Source organism: Nanorana parkeri, unplaced genomic scaffold (assembly GCF_000935625.1).
Source record: "Nanorana parkeri isolate BGI_ZX_2015 unplaced genomic scaffold, ASM93562v1 scaffold417, whole genome shotgun sequence".
Taxonomy (NCBI): domain Eukaryota; kingdom Metazoa; phylum Chordata; class Amphibia; order Anura; family Dicroglossidae; genus Nanorana; species Nanorana parkeri.
Genome location: NW_017306685.1, coordinates 267,307 through 286,593, shown reverse-complemented (window position 1 = coordinate 286,593; position 19,287 = coordinate 267,307). Strand labels below are relative to the sequence as shown.

At 43.0% G+C, this 19,287-nt stretch overlaps 1 protein-coding gene across 5 annotated transcripts in view; it reads left to right on the top strand.

Moving 5' to 3' along the window:
* The window catches only part of AP3S1 (adaptor related protein complex 3 sigma 1 subunit), a 58,012-nt gene that overhangs the window by 3,014 nt on the left and 35,711 nt on the right, over positions 1–19,287 (top strand). For 4 of the 5 annotated variants that reach the window (XM_018559850.1, XM_018559852.1, XM_018559849.1 and 1 more), the window contains exons 2-3: positions 5,632–5,723; positions 7,006–7,117. The exons of the other annotated variant lie outside the window; for it this stretch is intronic. In XM_018559850.1, the coding sequence (XP_018415352.1) occupies positions 5,632–5,723; positions 7,006–7,117 (204 nt within the window). The remainder of the gene's footprint in view (positions 1–5,631; positions 5,724–7,005; positions 7,118–19,287) is intronic. 5 annotated transcript variants of the gene reach the window in all.

The following is a 19,287-nucleotide window of genomic DNA, read 5'->3' as shown; positions in this document are numbered from 1 at the left end:
TAAAAAAAAAAAGCCTAACATGACATCACTTCCTGTAGTGTTGGTGATATCACTGGGACTCGCCATGTGATCCTGAAAGATCTGAGGATCCCAAATTTTATATGGAAGCACTCCAGCATGGGCAGTAGTGTATTCCTGTGGCAATCTGGGATCCTCCGCTTTCCCAGAATACCGCCAGAAAGCCCAGTGACTTCATGTTCGCCCGGGCAAGTGCGCCAGAAGCCAGGGTGTCAGGTAAGTATTTCTTACATTCTCCTTCCATTGTTTTATTGCTTTCAGTTAGCATTTTTGGTTAGTCCTAGGAAGCACCGTCCTGCTTTCTCCTCTGTCTACCTGTCGTATTTATCTTTTCTCTCATGGCTAAATTATAGATAAAGGGACGGCTGTAACACATCACCTGTTGAAATGGTTGACTGGTCCACAATAAGCGGTCATGTTACTTGTGGGTTTCTAGTTTACTTCAGCCAGTATTACATTTAAAGCAGTTCACAGATGTTACAGTCTTTTCTTACAAACCATTTTGATCAGTGGATACTTTAATGCCCCACTCTGGGCAAAACTGTTTTCTGTTCCACCCTTAACCACCCGCCTCTAAGGCCCCATTCACATAGACAGCGGTCACCTGTTTTTCTCTACACCTGATCAATGCAGGTCACCGCTAGGACACATAGATAACATTTTTTTTCTGTGTGCCCTGTTCAAACAACAAAGCGGGTGTGATGTACAGTGCCTGCTGCATTTTTTCCTAGCGCACTGGATGCCATTGCAGGACCTAAATAGAGTGTACACATTGTACCCTACCAATAAAGTTAATAAAAAAAGAAAAAAAAACATAAACAGTGACAGCTTCGGCAGTGCTCTGCCATAAGGCATTAGCCTGCCCGCTCCAATGCAATGTTTTAGTGGATAGGCTAGTGTGAACGGGCGCTAACCCATCCTGCTAGGCTTTTTTTTTTTTTGCCTCCCTTCCCTTCCCTTGTGAGGTCACATATATACCGTGTTTCCCCGAAAATAAGACAGTGTCTTATTTTTATTTTTGCACGAAATAAGACGCTAGGTCTTATTTACGGGGGATGTCTTACCTGGCTGCAGCTGTGCTCTGCCGTCCAGGGAGCCACAAACAGGTGGGCGGGCATGCGTGCGGCCGGGGGGGCGTGTCTGGCAGGGGGGCGGGAGGGAGCTGCCTCTCCGCTCGGAACTAAGGAGACGAGGGGGCGGGCATGCGTGCTGCTGGAGGGGGGGCGTGTCGGGTAGGGGGTGGGAAGGAGCTGCCTCTCCGCTCCGATGTCGTCATCCAGAGAGCAACAGCGTGCGGGTAGGTGGACGGGCGAGGGGGCGGGAGGGAGCTGCGGCCGGTCTTCACAGCTACCCCGGAAGTAAGATCTAGCGCTATCTTTGGGGATGTCTGTAATATAAGACCTACCCCGAACTAGGTCTTATTTTCGGGGTAGGTCTTATATTACAGACATCCCCGAAGATAGCGCTAGGTCTTATTTTCGGGGGATGTCTTACTTTCGGGGAAACACGGTATTCACCTGAGTCCCCCTGCACTGTTTCTGGGTTGTGGAACCACAAATCCAACAGTCTTCTGGATCCTGAGAGGACCCCAGATGATGGACTTTCAATAGGTAGTGTCCATGTCATGCAGGCACCAACTTGGAAATCCAAAGCAGGAAGTAAACAAAGGAGAAGACTCGGGGGCTGTGGCATCACATGACTGCGGCTTAAGGTAAGTAAAAAAGGATTTTTTTTTATTGTGATCCAGCAATCAGACAAGGGAAGGAGGGGTGGTTGTGCAGTGAAATATATCCTGGAGTGGTGCTTTAAAACAAATGTTACCAAATACAACATTTTAAGGTGTATCATAATGCAGTCGTGATTGTGTGCTAGGCTACGTTCATAATACCGCACACAATCCGCACATGTTGCAATTTTAGGTGCGCTGTAGTGACATTATTTCCTAATGGCACCCCAACACTGCTAGCCATTGCATGTCTGTTGTATCGCACTACAATGCATGCTAATCTATTACCATACAATGTGGTGTGATGCAGTCTAAAAAAAAGCTGCACTCATTTCTTTCAGTCGGTTTTAGCTGTGGTAGGGAAGCCCATTCAAATTAAAGGGCTGCCTAACGCAGTGCACCCTGTAGCACCTCTGCAATGTTGCATCAAAGAGGTGTGAATGAGAGCTAAAAGATTAGAACAAAGGACAAAGATCCAGTTTGTAAAACACTTGCTGTAATTAAAAAAAAATTGCTGGACTGATAGTTGAGTTTCAAAGTAGCCAGATATAGTCCGGAAAGAATTTGAGCTGTCTGCTGTTTCTCACATGACTCCATGTGGTGCGGTTGATTGACGGATGCAGAGAAACAAAGGGTTCATTGCGTTATGGGCTGGAATTGAATGTCTCCCAGCTGATGCTTTATGTAATGACAAGAGTCACTGATCTGCAAGAAGGCAAGTTATTCATGGAAGCTAGCTTTGTGTACTTCTAATTACAGAATAGGCTATGAATGTGCATTGCAATTATCTTTTAAACTGAGCTGCTTTAAAATAAAATCACCCCAATCTTCCAGTGGCATCATCTTGTTGTTTAACATACTATGTAATATTAAAGGAGAACTATGGGGTCAGGGCTTTTCCCCAGAGTTCTCCTAAGGGTAACGGGAGGACACAAACTAGCGTCCTCCCGTCACTCAAAGCTCAGTATACCGCGAGCTGTAGCTCGCGGTATGCTGAGACGCCGCAGCCGGAACGGATCCCGATAATTCTGTCTGGATCCACCCAGCTGCGTGAGTGACAGCTGGCTCTGCCTATCTAGAGGCAGAGCCAGCTGTACCCGCCCCTCCCCTGTCCGTTCCGCCAGTCAGCGCTGGAGGATCGGACAGGGGAGGGGGAGAATCTCTGCAGGGAGCCGTGAGTGACAGTCACGGCTCTCTGCACGGATAGATCGAGAAGTGAGCGAGCGCCGGTATGTGTTCACTTCCCGATCAATTGAGCCGACCTGTGACAGTCTCATTGTCACAGGTCGGCTCAGATTATGAGGCTGAGTGAAAATCACTAGCCTCATAATTCTCCTTTAAATAATCCCTGAAACTGCCATTGGTGAGATCTTTTTTGCCAAATGCTAGTTTTTTGATGGTCTTACCCTCAAGAAATGTTTGCTATACAGGAAACCTTTAGAATTTTTGATCTTCTGAGAATGCTGGAACAAGCATGCTAACTGAGTTAGAATGATGTCTAAACTGACTGATTTGTGCGGGATGTGACAGAAATTCTAAAATTCTATTTAAAAAAAAAAACAAAAAGCTGATCTCCAGGCAAATTGGCTAAATACACAGATGAAATACATGCAGTATATGGGAACTGATTTACCTGTCAAAGTTGTCAACTTTTTTCAATAATCGATTAATCGGCTTCCGATCAGTTGGCCCTGTTCACGGCTCCACACACGCTGTGCGCCGCACCTCCTCCCCATCTCACGCTCGCCGCTGCCAGAACCGCCCGCTTCCACGCTCTTCATGCAGCACCTCCTCCCCGCCTCACACTCACCGCCCGCCCTCATCCACGATCGGCACCTGTGATGGAGTGCAATCTCAATACAAACTAGTAGTCCATCACTGGAGCCATTTTTAAAAATTTATTTTATTGATTAACTGATTAATCGAACGTAATAATCGGCTAACTAATCGATGTTGTAAATAATCGTTAGCTGCAGCTCTACTTTCAGGTGCGTTCCAATCCGTTTTTGATGCGTTCCGATGCAGCTAAAATGAGACCAGCAGTATTTTTTCTGACTGCATCGGTATGGACTGCACTGGTGTGAACAGAGCACCAGAAATCCCTTAGGCTGGGTTCACACCTGGGCATACGGAAAATATGCGCGTTTCTTGCCGAATGTTCGTCGTGCCGCACGTAAAAGAAACGCGCGTTTCCGAGGGCTATTCGGCTGTATCCTAATGGATACGCGCGGCAAATACGCCTCAAATAAGCTCCTGTACTTCTTTGAGCGTAGGGCGTTTTACAACGCGTTCCTACGCGCTGTAAAACGCCAAGGTGGGAACCATGCCCATAGGCAATTATTGGTTTTCACATGTTGAGCGTTTTACAGCGCTTTGAAACGCGCTGTAAAATGCCCAGGTGTGAACCAGGCCTTGTGAAAGCATTGTGACGTAATTTTGATGCAGCTGCCAAACTGAACAGACTGCATCACTACTGCATCTGGTGTGAACTAGCCCTTAGATTTGTGTAAAGTTATGTGAATTGAGCCCTATGTAACACTCTCTTTACACATATGACCAGAATAATATATTATTGGATTCACTTTTGTGCTTATCTAACAAATGTTTATAGATGACTGTTGTTATGGATGTGTTTCTGAAACTTTTTACTTTTACTCGGTACCCTATAAGGATTTATAAAGGCTTAGCTATGTAGGTAATTGCTTGATGATCATGCAAACCAGCTACAGTGTAACTGGCACAGGTTGTAGGATTTAAAAAAAAATAAAAAATTTCAGACAATTGTAGCAGTACGGGATTGTCATCTACTACTACAGGAGTAGTAGTACTGGAGTAAAACCCTAATCCCCTGTAGTGTCATGGCGCACCCTGTAACCAAGACCACCTGGAGTGCACATAATGACCATCTTCTGTTCTGGCTGGGTCTAACCCCATCCTATCCCAACTCTTGTACTTTACTTTTTAACTGTGACTTAGTTACTATGTGACATAGTAGACCTTAATAACCAATAGTAAGGTGGGGGCCTGGGTAACCAATAGTAAGGTGGGGGCCTGGGTAACCTATATTAAGGTAAGCACAACCTTTGAAGCTGGATGGTAATTGCATTACAGATCAGCCCAGGTATTCAGATGATGCACAGTGGCAGTGCTGAGTTAAATCATGTAGTTGTTCATTTTTCATTGCTGTGTGCATTTGGGTCAGTAATGAATGTGTTCTATATATCCCACTGATCGTAGCAGATGGTGAGGCTTGTCAGGATATTGGTGTAGCAGTTAAGATGAATCAATGCTTCCCCTTCCTGGCTGGTTAATAATTACACCATACATACTGTGAGTCACAGGTAGGGCTCATTCACACTGGAATCGGCTGGCACGTACAGCTGCGTGCACTGCTGTATCGGGCAGCTCCCGGAAAGGACAGGTGCTGCATGTGATTAGTACGCAGCCCCTGTCCTTCTCCAGGACTAGGCGGCTGCACGTCCGTACGGGTGAGCGTACTCGTACGCTGACAGGATGGATCCTGTCTGCGTCTGAGCCAGGAAACGCGCACCCCTACAGACCTGCACTTGAGGTGAGCGTAGGGGTGGCGTATGGCCGCATAGTCCCATAGAGAAGGATGTGGGCTGTGTACTAATCACACGCAGCACCTGTCCTTCTCTGGAGCTGCCCTGTACGGCCCTGCACGCAACACGGATCTGTACGTGCCGGCCGATTTCCAGTGTGAATGAGGCCTAGCTCATTTGTAACATGTTGTTTGTTTCCTGTGTTTTGTCTTTTATTATTGTTATAGTATAAATGAACATCATTGACTGACACGATGATAATGTTGTATCAAAATTGTTTCTGAGGTCTTTATTTCAGTAAAATCGTATGTGTTTTGTTTTCAGAGTGAAGACACACAACAGCAGATTATTAGAGAAACATTCCATTTAGTTTCTAAACGAGATGAGAACGTCTGCAACTTCCTGGAAGGAGGATTGTAAGTATTCGGGTTACTTTTGTCCAACTCCTTCAAGGGATTGTAAACACAAGTTAGAAGTAAAAAAACGTTTTTTTAAAATAACATTTATAGATAAAAATGTAAACGGTTCCAGACATAATCAAGATGAGATCCCACAAGCTGACATAAATGTCACATATCCCCCTTTTTTCATAGAGGTGTTTTTTTTTTTCTTTAATAAACTCTGGGTTTTTTGCACGCATGAAATACACATCCTGTGTTAAATCTAGGATAACATCTTCATCACAGTTGACAAGATGTCAGAAAAAATAGGAAATGGATACACGCACCACTTATCTGTAATGATGACCCTCATCTGCCACCTATACAAGCGGGTATAACGGGCCAGGAACTAAAAAAAACTTTACTATACTGCCAGGAGGCTGAATAGCAATAAAATGGTTTTGGTGGGGAGCGGTGATTGGTGAATGCAACCACTTGGCTGCACTGACCAATGAGAATCTCAGAGAGGCTTGTATTTAAGCAATTCTTTTAGGCTTACATTCAATTTTGACATCTTTCAGAAGGTATTTGTTCTAAGGGGAACTTTTGATTGCATGTCTTGTAGCTCTGGGGGAAACAAGGGGGTTCCCTCTCAGGGGGGTAATATTTGTGGGTACAGGATTGAAAAGTTTTCTTGAATGATTGAAATTCTAATAGTAATTGTAGTTTTCATTTGGGAAACTACATTCATTTGCAGAATCAAATGTTAAAATTGAACGGAATTTTGACCAGCATTGTACAAGTCTCTTATGGCATTATTTAATGTACAGATAAGTTGTTGTTTTTTTGTACGAATGTGCATAGCAAATTCTAACTGTATATGCCCAGCTTAACACTAATAAAACTTCCTGGATAACTGAGATCCGTTGGACCACTTTCATTTATATCCTAAATCACTGGAGCTGGCTCCTGGATTGGACAGACTGGCTCCTGAATTCCATATTCATTACCTGATTTCAAATGCCATTGTACACTGGATCTTTCTTATATTCTAACTACAGTTTAGCCTTAGTACATACCCCGAGTCAGAGAAAAGCTCTAACTAGAGCTAAGAATGTGGATCTTCTGACATTATCCCACCTGCTTCCACCCAGCACTGTTCCACCAGCAGCCTGTCACTCCCACAAGAACAATATGCAGCTTTGTGTTATGCTGTGCAATGGTCAGGTAGACGGTCACCAATGAAATCCATGATGTTAAAATGGAAGGACATATTTGAATGTAATCTGTATATATTTTTTTTCATTTTTTTTTTCAGATTAATAGGAGGATCTGACAATAAGCTCATCTATCGACACTATGCAACATTATATTTTGTGTTTTGTGTGGATTCTTCAGAAAGTGAACTTGGTATTCTAGATCTTATACAAGTAGGTATTGCATGTACAACATAAACTTGTATATGATAGAAAGGTGCAGGGTTCTTAAAGCATGTCTGTGCTTGGTAACCACACATTAAACCACCCATAGAAGTTCTCAGTGTGCTTTATCTGGTGACTGCAGACCATTGTTACACATTTTAAAGTTGTACTGTGACAAGGGAGCCCCAAATACTGCTATGCAGATTTACATTTTTCAGAAACTCATTCATAGGCACTTACTCATGGCATCCCACAATGCAGTACTGGTGCCTCTCAATTGGTTGCCTAGAACACACTGCATTGTGTGATGCAGTATTTTAGCAGAATCCTGATAGGTACTTGGAAACATTTCATTATTCCCAGGATGGTTTGTAGGCACAGGACTCTGTCTGCTAATAACAAATGGGGATTCATTTATACTTGTCATCGCCATCTAGGGGTGCAAATGCCATGTGAACAGCATCCGCCAGGTGAACTTTTATAAATTATCCCCATAAAGTAGTTTAACCAAATACAGGTTTGATGCGGTCGCGAAGGGCTCATTCACCCGGGAATCGGCCGGCACGTACAGCTCTGCCGTATCAGGCAGCTCCCAGGAAGGACAGATGCTGCGTGTGATTAGTACGCAGCTCCTGTCCTTCTTTATGGGACTACGCAGCCATACGCTGCCCTATGCTCACCCGCCCTGCACGCCGTCCGTAGGAAGGATCCTGTCTGCGTCCGAGCCGGGACACCCGCACCCGTACGGAGCTGCACTTGAGGTGAGCGTAGAGGGGTGTACGGGTGCATACTCCCATAGAGAACGACGGGGGCTGCATACTAATCGCACGCAGCACCTGTCCTTCCCGGGAGCTGCCCGATACGGCTGAGCACCCAGCACAGAGCTGTACGTGCCGGCTGATTCCCGTGTGAATGAGCCCTTATACTAAAAATAAAGCTGCCCCTGCAAAAATGAACTTGGACACTTTCCTCTCCTGCGGCCTGTGTGGTCAATCTTTGCAGTATTGGGGAGAAACTGCTTGCTGCACGACATTCAGAAACTGACATTGCAGGGATTCCTGGTCCCCTTCTGTTTTCTTTGGTTTAATCCCCCAACTCGTGTGCACTGTAGGGGTCAGGAGGAGGTACCACTGAGTGTGGTGGGGGAACAGGAATCCAACACGCCTGGAAGTGTCAGTTTCTGAAGATTTTTCACATGGTGTTTTCTACTCATTACTCGTGGCACGGGCAGCCAGAGAAGTGGGATCTGTTCTTTTTTGCTTGGGCAGCTATATATTGACTTTTAGTTATAGCAACCATAACAGTATGACTTAGAACAGGGACACTTTAAATATGCATGATCTTCAGCCTATGTAGTCAGTTTGTTAGATAATGTAATTGAGTGTTTGCAATTACAGTCAAAAGCAGGCATATTTAATATGGCATTGCCAATGGTTATAAGCAATAAAAAACTGCTTTAACTTTCTGTAGTTAGACCTAGACCAGTTTATAAATTATTTCTCATAGGTATGTGTGGGTTTCCCTGAAAATAAGACGTACCCCGAAAGTAAGACCTAGCACTATTTTTCAAGATTCCTGTAATATAAGACCTACCCTGAAAATAAGACCTAGTTTGGTGGTAGCATGTGAGGGGGAACTTGCAGGAGAGATGGTATCAGCCTGCAGGGACATACTGTATTAAGGGGATGACAGGGGACTCCCTCCAGACAGCGCAGTGACGGGGAGCACTCCAATACCATACTTCACCAACTGCTGTCCCCGAAGGCACTGCTTAATATATTGGTACTGTACTGTAATGTGTACCGGTAAATGGTACCGTACATTACCGCGCTGTCCACTGTCTGTTGTCCCCACTGCTGCACCGCTGGTACCACTGTCCCTGGTGGCAAAGGAAGCCAGCGCTGTTGAAACAAAGGCTGCGGCCTAGGAGGGAGCAGAGCCACATTAGCCGATATTCCTCTAGAGCGCCAGTTACTGTGACAGGCGGAGTGATACCAGATAACTTTGGATTGTTGTACATGAATAACTTTAGATTGTTGTACTTTTTGTTGCACATTAAAAACCAAAAAAATAAGACATCCCCTGAAAATAAGACCTAGTGTGGTTTTTGGGGGCTTAAAAAAAATATAAGACAGTGTCTTATTTTTGGGGGAACACGGTATTGGCATCGCTGTTTTCACAGCCTTGATTAGTCCAGAGATGCTTGCTAGAGTGACTCAAAACGTATGTGTGTGTGTTTGTGCACAATGGCTTTGTGTGCCATTGAAAAGGTGATTAGCAACACCACATTTTTAGGAGGGGGTGATCCTTTTTCTAACTCGGTGATTCTGTTTTTGAATTTATTTTCTGACATGTTGGTGTTGTTATATCTTTCACTTGGATGTTAAGCTGGATAAAACATAGCCACTGTATAATATGAAGTTATATCTTCATACACCAGAAATGAAGGATGTCATTGTAATGCCTTTAATGACTTGTGCAGCTGCAAAACTTAATTCAAAAGTGAATCAAGTGTTACTATAGTGCCAACCATTAAACATTTCCATGTTTTTCTCTGAAGGTAATTTATATTGCCTAAATGTCATTGTCAGGCCTGTTATTGATCCCTTCTTGTCATATCAACTTACTTAAGATGGAGCAGCTGAAATATTCATGGAATAATAAAACACGGACTTGAAATATTAATGGAGGGCTGACCTAGATATTTAAATATTCCACTGATTGTGCACTGTATGTCAAGCCCTTCAAGCTGTATTATCCATGAGAGAGGAGATTGGCTTACCTTTTCTGGCAGTCAACACGGCGTTGTCCATAATGATTTAAAATGTGGATTCTGTAATAGAAAACCTAAAGTGAACCTGTTAAATCCTCAGAGCTAGCAAAGTAACACTGATTCTGTACACTAAGCACCCTATGGCGTTAAAGAAGAACTCCCAGGTTTTAGAAAAATTAACCCTTGCAGTGGGGCTACCCTCATACTGCAAGGGTTAAGTGCTCGTTCTTCTCCAGGGGCTCAAATAAAAAAGAAATACTCGTCTGATCCTTGGTCCTGCTGCAGTGACCCCTTTTCCACTCTGCTCCGGCTGTGGTATGTCCCTCAGTGTCCTCCTGTCTGATACAGTTGAATAGTCTGCATTTAGATATAATGACGTTGGCAAGGATTAGACCACTGGAGCCTGGGGGAGAAGAGGCTGAGGGAACCAGTCTAGCAGCCAGGCGGGATCGAGGATTGGTTTAGTATTCTATTTGAGCCCATGGAGAAAAATGAGCAGATACAGATCCCTTGTCAGCAAAAGGGGACTGTTGGGGACCAGTTGACGCTGGTATATCTGCAGTGCTGGATTACCCAGAGATGGGTTTTAAATTCAGTTACATGTGTAGATAGTGAAGAAAATGCAATAGGAGGGTGGCACCATCATTATGCTTTATAATTGACTATTGGACATAATTTTAGTGTATGTCCTAACATGTAAGATGCACCATGTCAATCTAAGGTTACTACGTAAAATCCTAAATAGTTTTGGGTCTTCTTTCCTCATTGAAGTGATCCTGTGTGTTCTGTTCTTATGTATTTTTCCTGTACTTTGGGCTCATTCTGTAATGCAGTGAAAAGAGAAGTAAAGATGTGCGGTAACATAGCAGCTATTCAGAGTTGCCATTTATTTCAATGGCACCCCAAACGCGCCTCCCGCCCACAGTGTGATTGTCTGCATTGGAATGCGTGGTACTGCAATGCCATGCGTTCCAGCGCAGTGTGATTGCATGCATTTTTATTCTGAAATAAAATATATGTTTAACACTCCATTTGAGTATTTTAAATAAAAGGTAGTATCTAATTTTTTTAAATTTAATTGAAAAAATTATTGGCCAACTAATCGATGTCAATGAAAATAATTCTTAGTTGCAGCCCTAAGCGTAATAAAAACATTGCTGGTAATCATATTTTATTTTCTGTGCATGGATGCTCATTGTGGACCGGTACCTAGGCATATGTGCGTTATGACTGGTTACTTGTCTGCATTAAAAAGAAATAAAAAGTTCTAAAATGTTCATGATGGATTTTACAGTACAGGTGATATCTTTGATAAACCTGTCTTAATATGTGAGTATAGAAATACAACAAACAACTCCACTAAGAACTTAATTGTTAGAGAAAGCTTTTCCTTATGGACAAGAATATCTCAATTTTTCCCACCTGTTCATTTCCGTTCCATTTTGATTATTTTTTTTATTCCAGTGTCTCCCCAAGACCCAGACTTTGTCAAATCAGTTTAACATACTTTTGACTTAAAGCAGGTTTTGCTGGGCTTTGGACCTAGTATGTGAGACTGAATGACTCCCTTATCAGATGTCAACACTCTAAAAAATGAATATGTGAGCTGATCAATACTTACAGGAAATGAAATACTGTATTTATGATGTAATCTGACTACTACATATATATTAGTCATCTGTGTATCCATATTTAACTCCCTCTTACAATCAATCTTCCTGTGCTTGCTCTGTCTCAAATTACATTAAGACTGTATGCATTATCTTAACTAAAACCTTGACTAAAACTTTTTTTTTCTTTTTTTAATATATATTGGGAGATCCCCTTCATTTCCTGTCCTAGTAGCACTTGTAAACCAAAGAGAAGGTGAAGGGCAAGTGTAAACACAAACAGCAAAACAAGACGGAGGTTCTGCCTCCTACACACTAATAACGTTTTTTTCATTGCAGTTTGTGCCCCAGTTGGATAGATCTATCATCGCTTTCTTAGTTCAAATCCTTCTCATTTCCTTCTCGCCCGCCTCTGATCCCCCTGTGTACCCCCCACCCCATACACTTCTATTCCTAAGCCTTACCACCCAACCTTGTTCCTGCTGCATCCCCACGCTAACCCCTTGGCCCACCCTCACTTCTCCTATTATTGCCCCTCTTTCCATACCTCTTCCATGTCCATTCCCCCTGTCCACGCTCCCTTCTTTATCTTGTTATTGAGGAAACAACCCAGAGTTAAACTGAAGTTCAGATTACCTTCTCGGTAGTTTAGTGAATATATGACCTGTTCACTTTAACTAGTTTCATATATGTACCCTCCATGTTCTTTAATGTGCACGGAACAATTGTACACTTCTGGTTTCTATAAAAAAAATAAACCCTTTCCATGTATGTAGTACTAATGCGTATTTAGCCGCTTGCTTAAAGTTCAGCTGCAAATAGAAGTATCTTTTTCCCTCACAAATTTGTTTCAGAATTGTGATTACTCTCCTAAAAAAACATTTTAGCCGGAACTTGTGGAGGTTCTGTTAGGTCATTTCGTAAATGAAAATAAAACTTTTTTTGATCCTAATACATCCTAAACGTGTACACTATTCCCCAGTACATCTTTTTGTTGTGTGTGTGCAAATACATTTACTTTGCTTTTCACCGTCGCCAGGTCCCAAAGTGCTGCTTCTCTGATCTTTCATGTGGGAGAGCGCATCCCCTTAGTACATTACATGCAACTGGTGCGTAGGGACCACAAAGGGTTAAAGGAGAACTATGAGGTGCGTGCTTTTCACTCACCTCATAGTTCTAGCTGACCTGTGACAATGAGACTGTCACAGGTCGGCTCAGTAGATCGGGAGTTAAGCGAACAGTTACCGGCGTTCGCTCACCTCTCGATCCTGCCACGGCTCTCTGCCATAACAGGGGAGGGGCTGTATTGACCCCTCCACGCTCCGATCCTCCAGCGCTGACTGGCGGAACAGACGGGGGAGGGGGCGAGTACAGCAGGCTCTGCCTTTAGATAGGCAGAGCCAGCTGTCAGTCACGCAGCTGGGCGGATCCCGGCACAATTGTCGGGATCCGCCTCAGCTGCGGCGTCTCAGTATACTGAGACAGTATACTGAGCCTAGGGTGACGGGAGGACGCTAGTTTGTGTTCTCCTGTTACCCTAAGGAGAACTATGGGGAAAAGCCTTAACCCCATAGTTCTCCTTTTAAGCCGCTGTCAATCACTTGCTTGAAGGAGAGAGGAGCAGGGTAGTGGATTTATGTCCTATGGACACAAATAGGGTAAGGAGAGGAACACAAGTGGCAGGCGGGAGCGTGCACACAAAGGTGGCTCCATCGGCCACTGTTGTGGAGCGGAGCCACCTGTACATGGGAAAATCATCACAGACGGAAAGCACAGCAACCGCAGTCTTCACAGATGCATTTTTTCCCCTCACACGTTTTTTTTTTTTTCCAAGTCGATGTTTATAAAGTGTTACACCGTAATCATATCCAGCTTTGGTTATCATGATTTGAAGTTTGGAAAAATAAATGTAGCATTTTAATGTAGCAGTTATGACAAGCAAAATATTAATATAACGTTTTTATATTATGAACACTAGATGGCGACAGAGTCCTCCAGAAATACATCCGCCTTACTGAAATAAAACTAGCAAACACTAGAAAAGCAAATGTGATCCCGGAATGGAGATTTCATCCCTCCCAATTCTATTAGAAATCTCCCAGTTCCAGGATCCCAACTATAATCCAGAAAACCTGGAGAGAACTGCAAAGCTAGTTCTTTCCCAGCAAAATATCTTGTTCCCTGAAACCGCTCGGTCCCTCTGGCTGAGAGTGCTGGGTGACTACAACAACCAGTTCTACTGTGGGATTGCCACACAATACCACACTACCTATGCCCAAATAATTTTACAGCATTAGAGAGAGTCCAAGCAGTCCTTAATTATCTTTCCAATCTATCTAAATAACCTGGCCTCTTCTCTGTATCTAATACTGGAGCCTTTCTGGCACCTGTTCCTACCCCAGTGTCATAGCTATGGCTTGCCTATATATGTCATGTTACTGTAACTGAGCAACATAGCGGACGTGTAAAAGAAATAAAAGAAAGTGAAGGGGAGCTTATTCTGTCTGATTTTGCTCGTCTGTGAATTTGCTCCAGGTCAGTGACCTAGAAACCCTTGAACCCATCATTTTAGCCTAACAGCCAGGCAATCAGCGTTTTCACAAAGAGTTCAACAGTGGAAGCCCCCATATTCCTCTCGAGAAAGGTTAATTTTACTGTAGAATGTTTTTTGGTAAGAAAATCTAACTTTATATGAGAGGCATCTAAATGAACAAATATTGTGTTCTTATGTAACTTTTATGTTGGCACCTACTGGCATTGTGTGGGGTAAAATGTATTGCTTGTTCGCTCATACATTATATGCCCAAAAGATTGCAGACATCTCACCTTCATTACTATCTATATGGCCAAAAGTATGTGCCCCCTTCAAATTATTGCAGTTGTTTCCAGTGAAGGGTGCTGTTAATGCTACTGCATACAATATAATTTTAGACAGTTGTGCAATTACAACCTTGTGGCAACAGTTTTGGAGAAGAATAATGTCTGTCCCAGCATGACTGTACCCCCTGTGTACAAAGTCAGGTCCATAAAAACATTGTGTGATGTGAAGAAACTTCAGGGGCCTACACAGAGCCCTGACCTCAATCACTGAACACCTCAGAGATGATTGTGACTCTTCTAGTCCCTGCAAATGCTCTGTTGGCTGACTGGGCACATATTCCGACAGACACACTACAAAATATTGTGAAAGCCTTCCCAGAGGGGTGGCATCCGTTATAGCTGCAAGGGAAGGACAGGGATGGGGGCAACTCCAAATTAACTCCAATGATTTCGAAATTGAATGTCCAACCAGCTTGTATACAGTGCATTCAGAAAGTGTTCAGACCCCTTCACTTTTATCAATGTTTCTATGTTGCAGCCTGATACTACAGTTGTTTATGTTTTTTGTTTTTTTTCTCATTAATCTACACTTGGTACCCCATAATGACACGGTCAAACAGAATTTTAGAAATGTCTGTGAATTTATTAACCCTTTCGCTGCCAAGACATTTTTTGTTTTATGTCTCTATCACACACGATATCCACATTTTAAGCCTGAAAATTACTTCAAAACACCCAAACCATTATATATTTTCTGAAAGCCAACACCCTGTATAATAAACTGGTGGCAGTTTCAAATTTGTATGTTGCATGATATCGGCACACCTCTTTAAAAAAAATGTTTTTTAAATGTTTACAAATGTATGAAAAAGGAAAAGCTGACGTATCACATTGGCATAAGTATTCAGACCCTTTGCAACAACACATGAAACTTTACTGGTATATAGGAACCAGCTTACTGTCTGTCTTGCTGGAGTGTCCTGGTCATTTTTCTTTTCTTTTTTTTTTCTTCCCAAGAATCCGAAAATTTTGAAACAATTCATTAAATTGTACTTTTTTTTCATATTGGCTGTAGGGATAAAGCATTAGAAGAAGACATGCTATTCATAAGTGGACAAAAGACCTGGCCATAATCAAAAGAAACTGCTGCAGAGAAAGGGTTGAAAACTTGACATATTTTACTTCTATGTGTGGCCCCTCCAAGATAGCCTATACTGTATTAACTATTTGTAAGTGACAAACTCAGGAGTTAAATCTTAAAATTGCATTCTAGTACTCTATTAACAGAAATTTTGCCTACTAGTGTATCACTTGGTTGTAGATCCTCACATCATCTCTGAACTCATGCTGACACTGTCCTTCCCTCTGGAGGGTGGCTACAGACACAACAAATATGCAGATCAGTAGTTGTTAGTTTCTTATCGGCACTCATGTTCAGGTGTGCAGATTAAGGTAGCCACTGGACTAGTTCTCATTGGAGGTCAGCAATGGCAGCACCTGAATTTCTTGCAGTATAACTATAAATAAGTGTCAAATTATTAATAGTGGTGGAAGAATGTCTTCTGGACTGAAACATGGTGCATTGGACAGTGTTCTGCACTACAGAGTGGCTGGATGAGCTGCCTTTTAGAATCATAACCTTTTCAGCAGACCCCAGAAAAGGCAATGTATCACTTTTCACATAAACTAATGACAAAAGTGCTTGATGAAATCTGGCCATTACACTTAAGCCAAACACGTGAAGCACTGCACACAGTAAACCAAAAGGCCTGGTTCACACCTAGGTGGCATTGTTTTTGCACTTTTGTACGTGCGGGTTCAGCATGCGGTCATTTGCACTTTTGGCACATTTTTACCTCGGTGAAAACGTACATTTTGACTGGCAGCTTAAGAAACATTGTGGTCAATGAACAAACACGCAAAAATGCACAACATGCTTCTACCATACGTTTTCTGGCATTTCCATTGATGTCTATAGGGAAAAGGAAGCTTGAAACGGCCAAAAGAAGCTCATGTACTTTTTTTTTCTGCATTTGGCATTTTGCTGCTCAAGTGTGAACAGGGGCAGTTGAAAATAATGGGATTTCTTGTGTTGGACGTTTAGGGCAGGTTCACACCATTTTCCGGACCAGATCTGGTCCGGGAAATGGTGTAATCCTGCCCGCAGTTCTAGTGCATTCCAGACCAGACAAAATGAGACATGCAGTATTTTTCTGGTCTGGTCTGGAACGGGCCGTGCTGTTGTGAACAGAGGCCGGAAATAGCATAGGGATACATTAGGATGCATTTTGGGTTCGGAAACAATCTGGTCTGGAGATGATATGGATGTGGTGTGAATGGGCCCTAAAAAGCGCTTTTCCTACTGCTCAAAAATGCCTAGATGTGAACCAGGCCTAAGGGCTTGTTCATACTATGTCCGGATCATGTCCAGACCAAAAAAGCATCCCAATGTATCCCCATGGTATTTCTGGGCTCTGTTCACACCAGCGCAGTCCGTTCTGGTCCAGAAAAAAAAAATACTGCTCGTCTCATTTTCTCTGGTCAGGTCTAGAATGCACTGGAACACATGCAAGCGTACTGGAATGTACTTGAAAGCCCATTTTAAGCTTAAAAAAAAAGTCAAATTGCACTGCACCGTGTTTGCAGTTCTGGTCACAGAGTTAGTAATATAAAGCTTGGCAATCATTCTCCTATGGGAAGCTCTTGGAAAGTATACCTGCTTTAGGAGTTTTCTGTTTTTGATCAGGAGACCGGTTAGACTCTCTTTATAACTGCAAATTAGCTACTTTATGGTAATAAGAGGCAAGTGGCAACCAGTAATATGCATTGCTTATTTCCACAATTGCCATCGCTGACCTCCTTCCATAAATTTTAGCTTCCTGGTTGTTTCTCTTCCCTTTTAACTGCATTAATTTTTTTTCTTATCTTAGCCCAGTTTCAGCTTTTTTGGCAACCACAGTCTAACAGCCTTAATTCTCTTGCCCTTTTATCACCATCTCAGACGTTTCTTGCATTGCGTTTCTGCATTGCAGATACTTCTGCTTTTGGAAGAGTGTTTAAATTGTGGTAAACTTTCAGTGGTGGCCACAAGTCATTCACTCCCCTGATTACAGCAGCATTACTTGTGGACATAGAAGACTTCTGAAAGTAAAAGAGAGAGAGATCAGATAAATAATCACAATGATCCCTTGGGAACTTAAAAGTGGACTTGAGGCAGGAACTATCATTGGTGCTTGCAAAGGAGGATCTTGCAACCTAGATAAGCCCCTTGTCTGTGTTCCGTTGGTGCCTGATCTGCCAAGTAGAGACTTACTGGGATTAGATGCTACAAGGGATGAAAACATTAACCTGTAGATACAGCAGTCTCCCTGTTAGTAGTAGTTTGCACAAAACTACCAAAAATAGCATTGCCACAGGCCTAGTCATGATTAAAAAATTAATAAGCAGGTGCTACCTTCAGTAAAAACCATATGTCAAGATGATCAATAGATCCAGAGATATAGGCAGTTGAAAGTATATGAAAATCAAAGTTTAGAAACTCCATAGCCTTCCTGTCGGTCCTTTTTTACTGTAATTGGCAGCCTCTTTGACAACTACCACAGTTCAGGAAAAGTTCCCCAGCCTTATTATGACCTTTCTTATAATATATTCAGTTTGAATTGCCCAGCTTTGTGTGCAAAGTGTGTGCCATAAATTTTCATTTAAAAAAAATAAAGGGTTCTATTACAAAACTGAATCATTCTGCACATGTAACTCTACTCCTGTCAATGTGCCAGCAACTTCTAGTTTGCAGGGTTTGTATTTTAAAATGTGCAAAAGCTGCTATTGCTAAGTCTTGCCTTCTGAAAAATGAGGTCTGCTTTTTTTCAAAGTGCTTTTAAAGTTAAGAAAACATTTCCAGTAAATGCCCCCTGTCACTTTATGATTAAATCCTTCCCTCTAACCAGTATAAAAACCAAAAGGCAATTTTCTGCCCTCCTCTGGAGCTATCTGTCAGAAAAATCTGTAGCTCTGATATAGAGGATATTGTGGTCAGAATCTGATAAGGAAAAGGAATTTGTTCTTTAGTACTTCAAGACATCGTTTTTCAGCTTTTGCAGGTTTAAACAAAATCTTCAAAGGTTTTGAAAGGGATTTTATTTTTATTTTTATGAGCTTGTGTTATCCAGAGTTTCACGAAGTGTACTAGTTATTACTTGATAAAGAGTTCAGTGTTTTTTTTTGCTGTGGAAGTCTGCATTTTTACTTGCTTAAACCTAGATTCTTGCAAGCCATGCACCAATGGCAGTACAAAACAATACACATGCTTTGGGATATTTAGCAGCATTTAAAGGTGCATTCTCTTAAAGCGGTGGCAGTAAGAGAGAGGGAGCTACAGAGAGTATTCTAAAGTGGGTTTTTTTTTTTAACTCAAAAGTGATTGCGGGGGCAATGGATCGCAGGGATGACACTCCTGCATTGCCTTGTGAGGGTTGTGGGCTGCGCTCTGCGGACCCCTCTAGATCCCCTCTTTGTGCAGCCTGTACGCCTGCAGTGCTTTGCCTGTCGCCCGTGCGCCCCTCTGGTGCTACTAGGGGGGTGGGTGGTACCGCGGGTACCGCGTTGTCCCTGGAAGCCTTTTCCTCTGTCATGGATGGGTTTGTGACGCGCATGGAGCGTGCCTTGACGCAGCGCCCATCTAAGAAGCGGGCCCTAACTTTGCCGTCCCCTGCCTTGTCGGGGGAATCCGAGGAGGAGGCGGAGCTGCCCACGCCATTGCCTCATCCTGATCCGGGTGACTCCTCACACCCGGATTCTGCCAGTGAGGATGAGGCCGCGTCTACGCTCCTGGTTCAGGAACGTGAGACGGTTTCTGCGCTAGTCCGCGCTGTTAGGGAGACCCTCAAAATTGAGGACGTTGCCAGCACTTCCGCGCTGCCGCACGTGCAGTTTGGGACGCATAAGAGTAGGCGTTCCGCCAAGGTGTTTCCTTACAT